The sequence below is a fragment of the Microcaecilia unicolor genome, chromosome 4 (genome assembly GCF_901765095.1).
Source record: "Microcaecilia unicolor chromosome 4, aMicUni1.1, whole genome shotgun sequence".
In the NCBI taxonomy this organism is placed as follows: domain Eukaryota; kingdom Metazoa; phylum Chordata; class Amphibia; order Gymnophiona; family Siphonopidae; genus Microcaecilia; species Microcaecilia unicolor.
The window spans coordinates 20,015,224-20,029,850 of NC_044034.1; the positions used below are offsets into that span (position 1 = coordinate 20,015,224).

The 14,627-nt window shown below is 43.7% G+C and overlaps 1 protein-coding gene across 1 annotated transcript in view; it reads left to right on the top strand.

Moving 5' to 3' along the window:
• C2CD3 (C2 domain containing 3 centriole elongation regulator) overlaps nucleotides 1-14,627 on the top strand; it is a 374,295-nt gene that overhangs the window by 110,966 nt on the left and 248,702 nt on the right. Inside the window, exons 15-18 of the mRNA XM_030200012.1 lie at nucleotides 2,993-3,144; nucleotides 5,070-5,313; nucleotides 7,182-7,362; nucleotides 10,916-11,099. Of these exons, the coding sequence (XP_030055872.1) occupies nucleotides 2,993-3,144; nucleotides 5,070-5,313; nucleotides 7,182-7,362; nucleotides 10,916-11,099 (761 nt within the window). The remainder of the gene's footprint in view (nucleotides 1-2,992; nucleotides 3,145-5,069; nucleotides 5,314-7,181; nucleotides 7,363-10,915; nucleotides 11,100-14,627) is intronic.

Below are 14,627 nucleotides of genomic sequence, written 5' to 3' on the forward strand. Positions count from 1 at the left end.
GCAAAGGCGAAGAAGCACCATCATCGTTCTCCCTCGACACACAGTGCCGGGAGCTCCGGGGCGTCAAGGGAATCAGCACCCGAGAAGTGTCACGCCGAGAGGATCGCTCCCCCTCTATTCAGGAGGTGCCGATTCGACAGTCTTCAGGCAGCCCGGTGCTTGCTCCCAAGCCTCGACAGATTCTGCCACCGGCTCCTTTACCGACCCCATAGCCTTGTCTGACGGTGGCTTTCGACGAGCATCGGGGCCCTGCTTCCAGAGCTTCTGGAAGGACTGCTGCGCCAGTCTGCTTCAGTGTCGGGGGTGCTTGTGCCTTCCATACTGTCTGCTGCAGCGGCATCTGGCCCTTCGCCTGTGGTGAGGTCCCCGACCTCGGTGCCGCCTGCCACCCAGGTTGACTCCCCTTCGGCGTCGGTGGAGGAAGCTTCACCGCATCCAGGTGGGCGTCGACTTCTTGGCACCACCATCGAGGACGTTGCTTTTCAGCAGCAAGGCAGGCTCAGTTTCAGACTTCTCTGAGGGATGTCTTGTCCCGGTACTGAAGATGAGTGTTCGTGGGAGGAAGAGGAAGATCCCAGGTAGTTTTCTTCTGACGAGTCCTGTTGGATTCCCTCTGAACCTTCCCCTCCACCAGAAAGGAGACTTTCTCCTCCGAAGAGTCTATCCTTTACCTCCTTTGTCCAGGAAATGGCTGCGGCTATTCCTTTCCCTATGGAGGTTGAGGATGAACCCAGGGCTGAGATTTTCGAGGTCCTGGATTATCCTTCTCCGCCTAGAGAGGCTGCAACGGCTCCTTTGCATAATGTACTGAAGGAAGTCCTTATGCGAAATTGGTCATTCCCTCTGTCTAGTCCCGTGATCCTGAAAAAAGTGGTGGACGATTCGATCCGATTTGACCATGGGGTGACCATTCCAAGTTCCTCAGCCACGAAAAGTGCTGATGACTGATGCATCTCTCCTGGGGTGGGGGAGCTCATGTAGATGGGCTCCACACTCAGGGAGCCTGATCCTTTCAGGAAAGAGGTCTGCAGCTCAACCTCCTGGAATTAAGAGCGATCTGGAACGCTCTAAAGGCTTCCAGAGATCGGCTGTCCAACCGAGTAATCTTAATTCAGACAGACAATCAGGTTGCCATGTTTTACACCAGCAAGCAGGGGGGCACCGGATCTCGCCTTCTGTTTCAGGAAGCTGTCCAGATGTGGCTTTGGGCTTGCCGTCACGGCATATTTCTCCAAGCCACTTATCTGGCAGGCATAAACAACAGTCTGGCCTTTCAGTTGTCCCTAATTTCTGATCACCTTTCCATAGCTTAAATCCTGTACTCTTCAGACCAGGAGGGAAATCTTCCACTGTACGGCACCGATTAGCATGTGGTTTCGAACATCAGGTGGTAGTTTTTTTACCCTCAGAATGCAAAAATATATGCTAAGATGAGTTTCACTGTTTGTTGCTCCAGATCAAAATCAGAAACTGATTTGTTTCCAATACCCAGTTCCTGGCTTGCCTTATGAAACAAGCCATATTGTAATTTCTTAAAATCTGGGAGCGTAAACCATACTCCTGCTTGGGCACATATTCCAAAATTGCAAATATTTCCTGGTAAGTTTCAAAGGCAGCTACCATTCTTGTAAATCTTTAGATACTTAAGATGATCAAATGCCAATGTGAGGGGAAAATCCCCCTCCCATTGACTAACTTTATTTTTATAGAATTGCAATTGTGAACATTTCTCCATGTTCACTTTAAGACCCGTAAAGATGCTAAACTGGGTCATATAATATAACACCTTTGGAAGAGTGCACTGCGGGGTCTGTTAAAAAGAGCAGTAAAGTTGTTTTTAAGTAATTTCTACAGCCTGTTTTTGTGCTTTTGTAATGGTTTCTTCTGTGCTATTCCTCCCATTTGAATTTCCAGTACTTGGCTGCTAATATAACTTCAATCTCTTCTTTCCATATATCCAAACCACATCAACCTTCTTTCCCTCATCTGTTCTGTGATCTCAGCCGCCTTCACCCGTTTCCTCTGTGTAGTTCCATCCCTTAGTGTCGTTCCCCCCCCCCCCCCCCCCCCCCCCCCCCCAGGGAGGGAAAACTCAGATAAGGAAGAGAACTTAGACTCCATTAGGCGCAGCCAGTAAATTACCTTTATTATCACAGAGCCAAAAAAATACAAACAATAGTTCTCTCCCTGAAGCAGGTTGTCAGTCAGCAAATGCGCATTCTGAAAGACAAGGACTGCTCTGCTAACACCTCCCGGACATCACATATATATACTGTTGCAAATTCCATTTCTCATAAATCATGTGATTTCCCATAAACTAGCACCATTAGGTTGCCTTATACCATATATGGATTGTTCCTGTATTCTATCAGTCTCTCCTGATAGGAGTTCACGTGCAAAATCAGTACCTATTGGCTAGTCAGTTATCTGTTCTGCGTGCACAGTCAGAACAATATCCTTGTGTTCTGTCTCTCTGTCTGTCTCCCCAAATGAAACAATCTGGACATGTTAGGCTCACACCGTGTCCTCAGCCTGTCTCCTAGCAACTTACATCAGCTCTATATGAAAAACATACTCAGCTGCAAACAAATGTTATGAAGTGTCAGTTCTCAGCTCCTGAGAAAGCAATGATTGTTACACAAGATGCTGAGTTAGTAGGCTAACATGTGAGAACCAAACTGACAGTACAGGCCTTAGGCCTAGCCCTTAGTAACAGGCCTAAAAAGAGGAAAGAATATACACCTCACTTCTTTGTTCCTGATCTTGGTGATTTGTGTCACCTTAAAGCTTCCTCCTCATTCACATACATTTCTTCTGCGTCTTCTCTGTGGACTAGACTAGCATTGGTCTTATTTTATGCTTTGCCTGCTAACCAGGCTAGTTTGTTTACTAATTAATACTTTAATTTTTTAGTCACTCTGTTACTCTTCTTGTTAAACAACTTCCCTGTTCCCATCACTCAATTTTTGCAATAAATTTTCCTCTGTATTAGGTGGCACCTGTTTCGCTGACCCGCACACTTCTGGAAAGAATGAAGAACAATGTGATGATTATTGAGGTATGGAATAAGGTGATGAGCCCAGGGAAGGACAGGCTACTGGGACTAGTGAAACTTCCTTTGCATCAGTTATACATGTCGTTCAGGTAAACTCATTTCTTACAAAGTATGATTGTATATTTTAACCAGGTTCCTGTATTTGTGCAGATCCATGTTGCTGAAAGCATTAATAAATAGAAATATTGCTTGTCCATTGGCATACACTAAAAAAAAAATTGCTTAGTTGTTATGGGTCCATGAATGGGTTTTGGATCCAGAACCTTTGCTGCTTGAACATGGATATCTGTAGAGATGAAGGATTCTTGATTCCAAAGACTTGAGACTGATCTACTTGCTTAAATCTGTTAGAATGTATTCATTCTAAAATCTCTGCCATCTTACAGCGGCAAATGCTTTTGACTCTGTTGTACTTATATTGGAAAATGAAGTCACAGGATGTTCCTTGTGGACACTTTTTCTGGACATCTTTCCCAAGGAACTAAGGACTATCAGAAATGTCAGGTAAAATAGACAGATGAGGTGATGCTTGTTTTAGCCTCTTTTTCAAAGGGAAGAAGACTTAGCTTACAATGTGTGTGTATCCCCCTATCTTTCCCTTCCAATAACATTTGGATCCAGGAGTGGAGGAATAAGAGAAAAAAACCCCAGACGTAAGAAACTCATTAAAAATGAGAAAAAACGAATGAGGTGAAAAATTCTTTACCCCCTTATCAATAACCCATAACCAAGAATGTCTTAGCTATCCCTCTAGCCCTGTGCCTCTCGCTTGTCTGGATAGACCTGGGACTAAAGGAAAGGAAATTAACTGACAAGTTTGAATGTCCGCAACTTAACACTAGAGAGCCAAGTGACATCCACAACAAAGAAAATGTTCCACTCAATGTGGAAACTCAAACGCGTGAAACAATTCTTCCCGAGGGGAACATTTTGCAACCTGATACAATCAATGGTACTAAGCCATGTAGACTACTGCAATAGATGCAAAGAACAAACCTTAAAGAAACTTCAGACCGCTCAAAACACGGCAGCTAGGTTTATCTTTAGAAAAACGTGATTTGAAAGTGCAAAACCCCTTCGCGAAAAACTACACTGGCTCCCAATCAAAGAATACATTGCTTTCAAAATCTGCACTCTGGTTCACAAAATTATCTACGGTGAAGCTCGAGCGACCTACCAACTAGAAACACGTCCGAATCAGCACAAACTAACCTAAATCTGCACTACTCAAGCTGCAGAGGACTCAAATACAAATCAACTTACGCATCCAGTTTTTCCTACATAAGCACACAACTGTGGAATGCATTACCAAAAGCCTTGAAAACTACGAACGACCACCTAAACTTCCGGAAAACACTAAAAACTAACCTGTTTAAAAAGGCATACCCTACCGATCCATCATAAATGCCTGATCTCTGCAACACAACAAAACTAAAGAACGTAATGGACATAACACAACTCTTCCGTTGTACGATTCCCTAGTGTGGCTGTGCCACATGAACTTTATCTTACCACAACATCACTTTGTATTTGTTTACACCGGAGTCTGTAAAGCCACTCCGGTACTATGTAAGCCACATTGAGCCTACAAATAGGTGGGAAAATGTGGGATATAAATGTAACAAATAAATAAATAATAACTGATGGAACAGTGTGCTGTCTGGTTAGGTTGCAAAATCAAAGGTACTTTGTACATATGATTCTGAGAGCTCGATTTCAGAGTTAAGTCTTTGTAAAGCTTCCCTTTGAAAATGTGGGCCAGCGGGTGCAAGGTGCATGTACCAAACTTTGGCAGGGATTTCAAATTTACACCTCCATGCTTACATTTTCTCTTGAGCTTAGCACCACACTTAACTTGCACTATAAGGGGGGGGGGGGGGGGGACAATTTTCAGATGCCATATTTATAAGGGTAAGTGTTCATTTGTCCATTTAAGTTTTGAAAATTGTTTCCTCTGTGTTTAAAGAATTATATATGAATAAAATAAGCCTGTTCACAATTGTTTCCCATGCAGTGACCCAAAGATTTCTCACCTCCTGCTTCAAGCTCAGTATCCAGTGGTTGCGGTAGACAGTTATATGCCAGTAATAGATGTATTTACGGGCCATAGAAATGGCAATCTGAGAGTCTTGTTGGCCATGGGCTCAAGTGATCAAGTTATGACACTGCAGAGATTGAAGAATGATGAAGGGATTGTACCGTCCTTTATCCAGAGACCTGAACATTTTCTGGACCTGCCGCCTACATCTCTTCCTGTGGTATGCTCCACTTTACTCTAATGTTACTTTTATGAGAAGTGTACTCAAGCAAGAAAGGTTTGGTTAGTTTTCATTCACTTCACTAATTTTTCCTGGCTGTTGAGTGGTTTTTTTTTTTTATTACTTTAACACATTTTTTAGTGAACCTTACAAAAGTGAATGCACACCCCTAACTTTTATGGACTCTCCCTAAACAAAGGTCTGACTATTCAGAAATCAGTCCAGTTCCATAAATATCTTGATCTTCATCAGTAGATGCAGATTTAGGAAGATCATGTTATGTATGTTTAGCATACTTTTTGTTTCTTATTGTAGAAGTGTTTTTTTTTTCTGCCTAACTAGTCACAGTTTTATGCACTTGAACTGCTACAACTAACCATGCGGTATGATTGCTCAGTTTTTTTCTAGCACTTGATAATTGCTTTAATACTGTCCAGGAAGACAGACAGCAATCATCAGAACTCTCTCTCACACACACTCTCTCTCAAACATACACATTCCAAGGAAAACCTTGCTAGCGCCCGTTTCATTTGTGTCAGAAACGGGCCTTTTTTACTAGTTATATAATAATCTGACCACCCTACTTGGCAGACTAGATGGACCATTCAGATCTTTATCTGCCATCACTTACTACTATGTTATTTAAAACATTGATTATCATTACAGTTGTTACTTCTGGGGAAATTCTGGTGCCTGGTGCAGAATTCTGTGAAGCTGCTGGCATCATGGCCTCTCCTCAGTCTCTGTCCCCTGCAGAGATCACACAGCATGAAGAGGAGGAGGTAGTGAACTGCTGCACATCAAGGTCACTTCCTTCTGCTCCACTGGTTTATATCCCACTGTTTATGTGAGCCATAGGTCAAACCAGTTAGGTCTAAACCAGTAGAGCAGGAGGAAATGACCTGATGTGCAGCAGTTCACTACCTCCTGCTGCTGCTATGAGGTCTCTGTGGGAGAGAGCAGCTGATGCCAACTGAGTGTGCCATGGGGAGGGTGGGAGGGAGAGCAGAACAAGGAAAAGGTATTATTCTGCAAACAAACCTTTTCCAGAGATGGGAAGGTGGTAGAATCAGAGGATGAAAGGGGGCCAACTCAGGAATAATGTCAGGAAGTATTTTTTCACTGAGAGGGTAGTAGATACCTGGAATGCCCTCTCGCGGGGGGAGGTAGAGATGAAAATGATAACAGAATTTAAAAATGCATGGGACAAACACAAAGGAATTTTGTTTAGGAGGATTGGATCCAAATAAGCTTAGTGGAGATTAAGTAGGAAAGCCTGATCGAGGCTGAATAGATTTGGATGGGCCGGAGTGGAACTATTCAGGGACTTTGACAACAACTTCAGAAATGTTAGAACAAGGCCAGTGCCGGCAGACTTCTACAGTCTATTCCCCAGAAAAGGCAAGGATAAATCAAACTCGGGTATACATATGATGTATCACTTCATACCATATGCAACGAGTTTATATTATTGGGCAGACTGGATGGACCATACAGAGCTTTATCTGCCGTCATCTTCTATGTTGCTATGTTACTATGAAAGTATGCCATAGGGAGGGGAGGCAGAGCAAAGTGAGTTTGTGCTATGGGGAGGGGGTGGAGTAAATTGTACAAATAGAGATATACAGTACAATGCCGCTTTCACTATGTATACTGAAGTTCTATGGAACTCCCTGCTTTCGAGCCACCTTTGTAAGTATTATTGGCATGCTTTTGAGGATCAGTAGTTGTGATAGCATGGTGGGATTGAGACTTACTGCTTTTCTGTAAGCTCATGCATAGCCCATTGTGCCACAAGAAGGGATCTGTTTAGTAAGAATTTAATGATGTATATTCCCTTACACTATACAGTTTTGTTTTGTTTGCAGGTAGAGAGAAACATGGATGGATTGGCTGAGCACATCTTTGAGATCCATGTGGAAAATGTAAAAGGCCTCACTCCTCTCCAGTCTACAGTGTGGGGAGAGGCAGACTGCTATGTACAATACTGCTTCCCATTTCAACAGACCAGCTCTGGTGTATTGAAGGAGACAGAGCTACTGGAACATGGTAGGCCTTTTAAAAAGCAAAAAAATTTTTTTTTTTACAGAAAAGGTGATTTATGTGTGTATCCCTTTTCCTGTTAAAAATAAATAAATACAAATCAGGAGCACATAAAGGAAGATCAGATATAAAATGATCCATTACGGAGGGCACACCTGAAACTGTGTGGGAAGCCTTTATATGAGGTGAAAGAGTTCCTGCTCCTTTTCTCCCCATGCTGCCAAATTGAAACTCTTTGAAAAATAACGTTTAGTAAGTGGAACAAGTGTAAGACATGAACTCATCCCAAGGTCAGCAAACTGGGGGCTGATGCTCAAAACTACTGTCAGCATGGATGGATAGGGGAAGAAGGGGGGTTTAAAGTTATGGGAGGGAAGGAGTTGGGGAAAATTATAATGTTCATAAAGACTGAAGTATTGTGGTGGAGAACTTGACCCGTGTACTTAGTGCTCTAATGCAATCAGCTCTGTTCATTGTATTGGTCTTGAGACCATTATTCAGCTATGTATCATTAGGTCGCCACATCTCTAAAAGAATTGTATTATGTTCAAATGGTTTGTAATGCGATGTGGAAGATGTGTTCTGTTTCAGGTTCTGTGCATTATTATTCAATAAAGACTTCATAAAAATTAAAAAAAAAACTACTGTCAGCATTTGGATGTGGTTAATGCCAGGTTTATGCTTTCGTGTGCTGAATGCTGAAATCCTAAGTGCATGTTAATGTGGTCATTACGCATTCCGCAGTCACGTTAAAAAAAAGAAAAAGAATGTGTATGTGTTTAGCACAGGAAACTTTACACCAGGTCCAGGGAGGGTAGAAGGTTGAGAGGAGCAGTATCTAGCGGCACCCCTTTTGTTCCCTCCAACCCAGTTACCCTGTCCCGGACTGCTTCATGCATTGTCCCTGAACATCCTCCCCCATCCTGACCTGGCCCCCCTCCCTCCCACCCCTGCTCCCAATATTAAATAAAAAAAAATTCCTGGGTAATCTGATGACCCTCCTGACCTGGCCTGGCACCCCTTCCCCCGGTCCGATATTAAAAAGATTCCCGGATGGTTTAATGGCCTCCAGGCCTCCCACCCATTGAAATTCCGTCCCCAGTTCCATAAAAAAAATATGGTGCCAAGAGGACTAATGAATAAGTTAAAGAGGAAAGGAGAAAGAATGGAACCTTGGGGAATCTCGCGTAATAAGGGATAAGAAGAAGTAGAAGAGGCAGTCAAAACGTAGAAGGAGAGGTTAGAAAGAAAAGAAGAGAACCAAGCAAGAACGGAGCCCGAAAGTCCAAGAGATGAAAGTTGTGATAGGCGAAGTGAGTGGGTTACCAAATAGAGAGTTGCACGGGGACAGAAATCCTACCCATCCCCGCCCGTCCCTGCTGGAATCTTACCCGTCCCCACCCATCCCCGCTGGAATCTTACCCGTCCCCACCCATCCCCACAAAAATTTAAACCATCCCAACCCGTCCCCACCCGTCCCCGCAAGAATTTAACCCATCCCCACCCATCCCCGTAAGAATTTAATAGTACATAAAAGAAAGTTCCAGTCAGCTCCCTTTCTGGATTTGAGCCACAGCACTGTAGGCAAGGACGGACCGGAAGTTGGAACTTGGAACACTCTGGTGCGCACATGTAAGATTTGTCTCTGATTCACTGGGATTGTGTGCTGAGAGGCCGCCACATGCACGCGCCAGTAGGTCAGGTGACATCTGATTCTCGTGCCTGTGTCGGAGCTGAGGTCTGTGCACCAGCCTGGGAGCAAAGAGGATTAATAGTAACATAGTAAGTGACAGCAAATAGACCTGAACGGTCCATCCACTCTGCCCAATAGTCACACTCATGATCAATTCATCATTAAATCAACGAGTGTGATATTATATACTTGATTATGGTCTTTCTTTCGTGTTTCTAGAACAAAGACCACAGGAGTCTATCTGGCCCCATCCTTATGTTCCAACTGCTGGAGTTGCCATCGAAGCCCACTCCAGCCTATTCATGTTCTCATTTGTGGGACACAGACCGTAAAAGTCTGTCCAGCACTGTCCTCATGTTCCAGCCACTGAAGTTGCTGTCTAAGCCCTTTCCAGCCCATCCTACACCAGATTGCCATGTATGAGACACAGAACATACAAGTCTGCCAGGTATCAGCTCTAGTTCATCACAGCCAGAGTCGCCATCTAAGCGTCACTTGACACATCCACACACATGCAGCCATTTAAGGTTAGCTTTTATATAACTTCCATTTTCTAACTAGAGATCCTCTGTGTTCATCCCACGCCTTTTTGAATTCCGTCATCATTTGTGACTCTACCACCTCCTTAATGGAAGACTTTCCACATTTATGCTGTTAAATCAAGGAAGAAGAGGAGGAGACAGCACTCAAATAAATTGGTACTCGGTAGATGAGAGGCAGGTGCAGCTTACACTTCCACGGGAAGCCCACAGAACTGGTTCCATCCCCGCGGGAACCCCGCAGGAACTGCCTCCGTCCCCGCGGGAATCCCGCGGGTTCCGCGGGATTCCCGCGGGGACGGAAGCCGTGCAGCTCTCTATTACCAAATCACACAATGCAGACAGATCAAGTGATATAGCCAAGACAATGTGATGTTTGTCCAAGTGAGAATGAATTTCACTAAGTAGGGCCATTAGGACAGTCTCAGTAGTATGATGAGCTCTAAAGCCTGATTGCTTGGGATGAAGGGCCAATGATCTACTATAATAAAACTCACCCTCAACGTTCTGAGGACACTGACGTCAGTGAAGCCAAGCCCTGACTTCCTTCAAAAAGGTTCAAAGGTTCGTGGTGGTGAAGCCACCAAAATCGCTCCGGGCCCCGCCCTCGAGGGCGGAGCAATGGCAGAACAATGAACGGGTTGGCAGGTAGGGAGGCGGAGGGGGGTGGGACATCGCTCTGGGCCCCGTCCTCGCGTCAAACGTCATGACTTTGGGGGCGGAGCAATAGCAGAACAACGAAGGGGTTGACCAGGGAGGGAGGGGATGTTGGTGACGAAAACATTGCTAGCGCCCGTTTTATTTGCTCTGAAACGGGCCTCTTTTACTAGTTTTTTAATAAAAGGAGAGATTTGAATAGATATCATATTTCAAACATATGCTATCTTATGGGCTATGAGGTCAATTTTCAGTCAGGGGCTGATTGGGTAAAGTTAAATGGATAGCTATTCCGTTTTAAATGTATGTGTCTTTATTGTTACTATCTAAGAAAATTAATGCATAAAATCAGACTAATACCTGCTCGTTGCACAGAGCAACTTCAGCGATCATTATCCATTTAGCAGCTGAATAACATTGCTTAGATGGATAACACCCAAACCATAACTGTTTAGTGATTTAAATGGCCAAAATTATCCATGTATATCACTGGCTTTTTAAAGAAGAAACACTTATATGGTCTGTGCCACCACCAATCACATAAATGTTTTTGAATATCAACTCCTGTGTTTATGAAGCTACATAATACAAGGTACAGCGTTTCTGTCCTGAACTATGTAGTTCTAAAATTGTTTTTGTTTAATGCATTAGATTTTGCTTTTTCTTTTAGGGGTTATTTTAAAGCCCGTCCGCTCATCAACTACACTGTGCACCCCTGATCCTGTGTTCAATGATAGGCGAAGTCATTCTCTTGTGGTGCCTACAGATGTCCCGGTACAAAGGCTGCTGTTGAGTGCATTCTCTACACAAGGACTAACCAGTGGAGGGGGGATTCACTTTGAAGTCTGGTGCAGGTATGGTGGAAAGAGACATCTATTGTTTAGTGACCTGCAGTGTAAGAAGAGAAATTTAATTGGCAGTACTACCAGAATACCTTTAAAATCTATTTGCAGTTACAGAGATGTGATGACATCCTATTTCTTTTTTCTTTTTTTTAACCAAACGTTTTTTACTGAAATGCTGCAAATCAACAAACAGTGCATACAAAAACGATAGCAGTACACACAAACAAAAAAAAAAACCTCCCACCCCTATCCCTCCCTCTCCCCTCTAGTACAGTGGCATATATTTATCATGTCTCAAGGCCAGAGTAAGTAAACCAGAGTGCTATCCCTCACGAGGAGGAGGTACCAGCTCTCGTCTTCCATTGTTCATAGACTTGCCAAATGTCATAAAAGTTAGTCAGTCGACCATGTTGTAAAGCTGTAATCTTCAGTAGTTGGAAAATACCATTCAATTTCTGCAGGATTCGAGACAGAGGAGGTAAAGCGTCTTGTTTCCACGCTTGTGCAATGACCAGTTTACTAGCTGTGAACAGCAGTGTAGCAAGTTTGTGTTGGGGGACAGTAATTGCGGTTGGTTTGTGATGCTGTAGGCAGTGCTCTGCCCGTAGTGGGTAAATCTTCCCCAGTATGTCTTGCAAAGTATCAATTATCAAAGCCCATTGAGTCTTTACAACTGGACAAGTCCATCACATGTGGAAGAAGGTCCCCTTCTCTTCACATCCTCTCCAACACGTATCCAGTGCTCCCAGGAACATTTTCTTGAGTTTCACTTGTATATAATGCCATCGATAGAAAATCTTAAAACCATTTTCAATCAGGTTGCTGACAACAGATACTTTGAGGAAATATTTAAATGACCTGTCCCATTGTTCCTCCGTAAAAGATGTGTTCAGGTCATGCTCCCATTTACTAGGGTAACAGTGCAGCGGAGATCTAGACAGCAAAAGAGTTGCATATATACGGGTAATACTTCCCCTAGCTCCCCCTGCTCGGAGGGCTTGTTCTAGCGAGGTTTCATGCAGGCTAAGTTCTCCACGGGCTTTACGTTGGATAAAATCCCTAATTTGTCTATAGTGAAATTCATCCCCTAGTAATAGGCCATATTCATCTTTCATGTCTGTAAAGGGAATATATTCCCCCTCCTCCCAAATCTGTCCCAGGGATCGGAAGCTGTTGCAGGCCCACCTGTTATAAACCTGATCCTGTAACCCTGGAACAAAGGAGGGGGCATATTGTATAGCTGTGGAGAGATGATAATTCCTGTCTGGAAAGAATTTCCCATGCACCTTATGCCATGTTTGTAAAGGATAACTCTACTACTACTACTACTATTTAGCATTTCTATAGCGCTACAAGGCGTACGCAGCGCTGCACAAACATAGAAGAAAGACAGCCCCTGCTCAAAGAGCTTACAATCTAATAGACAAAAAATAAAGTAATCAAATCAATTATTGTGTACAGGAAGGAGGAGAGGAGGGTAGGTGGAGGCGAGTGGTTACGAGTCAAAAGCAATGTTAAAGAGGTGGGCTTTCAGTCTAGATTTAAAGGTGGCCAAGGATGGGGCAAGACGTAGGGGCTCAGGAAGTTTATTCCAGGCGTAGGGTGCAGCGAGACAGAAGGCGCGAAGTCTGGAGTTGGCAGTAGTGGAGAAGGGAACAGATAAGAAGGATTTATCCATGGAGCGGAGTGCACGGGAAGGGGTGTAGGGAAGGACGAGTGTGGAGAGATACCGGGGAGCAGCAGAGTGAGTACATAACTGACTACTAAAGGGGATATCTGGGCCAGGTGGAGAAGGTCCCTCCTCGGGAGCCACAGGATTGCCCAAATAGGAACAGCACAAAGCCAGTGTTGCTCCCAGGGTATCCATTTTTTTATACTGCCCTGCATCCAGTTGGCTATAATACGCTGCTTTAAAATAAAGCTCAAAATGGGGCATTCCCATACCCCCCTTAAGTTTGGGCTGATATAGCATAGACCTCCGCACCCTGGGTGGATGCTTCCTCCATATGTAAGCAAAGATTCTCCTATTTAGCAGGTGAAAAATACATTGTGGTGTAGGGAGAGGCAGCGCCATAAAATAGGTAAAGCAATTTGGGCAGCAACATCATCTTAACTGCCTGTATCCTTCCCATCCATATGATCTAGTTCAGCAAACAGTTGAGTGAGTTTGGCCGGAAAATTGGCATGATATATCCCTGTCAACTGGGCTGTCACAGAAATTCCCAAATATTTAATATGTTTTCTTGCCCACAGAAAAGGAAAGTGTTGCTGAAGTTGCAGGACTGCAGGGGACCCGCATGCTAAGGTTCAAAATCTGCGATTTGGTCATATTTACTTTAAAACCGGAGACCTCTCCATAACAGGTTAATAACTGGGAAACCCCTGCAGATTCAGTCAGTGTCAACAAACCATCAGCAGCAAAAAGCATAATTTTATGTTCTTGTCCCCCTCTTAAGATTCCCCCGAATGCCAGATGTAGCTTGCACTAACTGCACCAAAGGCTCTATAGAGATGGCAAATAGGAGAGGGGACACTGCACAACCCTGTCATGTACCTCAGTGCAGCTCAAATGGGTCAGTATAATAGCCATTGATTTGCAGGCTTGCCAATGGGGCTGTATATAGCAACCGAATCCATGTCATGAAGTGATCTCCAAATCCCATTTTCTGGAGCACCGAAAACAAAAAAAGGCCAGTAAACTCTGTCAAATGCTTTTTCAGCATCAATAGACAATGGAATTGCAGGAAATTCATGAATCCCTTGGATGATATGCAAGAGAGAGCGGATATACAAAATACGAAAGTGCCAAACCCCTAAGAGAAAAGTTACAGTGGCTTCCACTTAAAGAACGTATTACGTTCAAGGTCTGCACTCTGGTTCATAAAATCATTCACGGAGATGCTCCGGCCTACATGTCAGACCTTATTGACTTGCCACCCAGGAATGCTAAAAGATCAACACGCGCGTTCCTGAATCTTCACTTCCCCAGCTGTAAAGGACTAAAATACAGATTAATACATGCGTCCAGCTTTTCCTACAGAGCATGCAGTTGTGGAATGCATTGCCATTTGACCTGAAAACAGTTTACGACCTAATCAACTTTCGTAAATCACTGAAGACTTATCTCTTCAACAAGACATACCATAATGATCCATAATTGGAACTGCAACGCATCACCACTTACCTGATACTCTGAATGTTTTCTCTCTATACCTGATTGCTTAATTTTATTATGTTATCCATGTTCTTTATGTAATACCAATTGTATCTTTTACTCTGGAATGGCGAATGCCATGATGGAAAATTGTAAGCCACATTGAGCCTGCAAATAGGTGGGAAAATGTGGTATACAAATGCAATAAATAAATAAATATCAAACATTTGCCTACCAGATATAAAACCGGCGTGGTGAACATGAATAAGCTGAGGCAGTACTCTCTGCAGCTGATGGGCCATTATTTTTGTCAAGATTTTGTAGTCCGTGTCCAGAAGTGATATCGGTCTATAGGACACACACTGAGCTGGATCCTTCCCCGG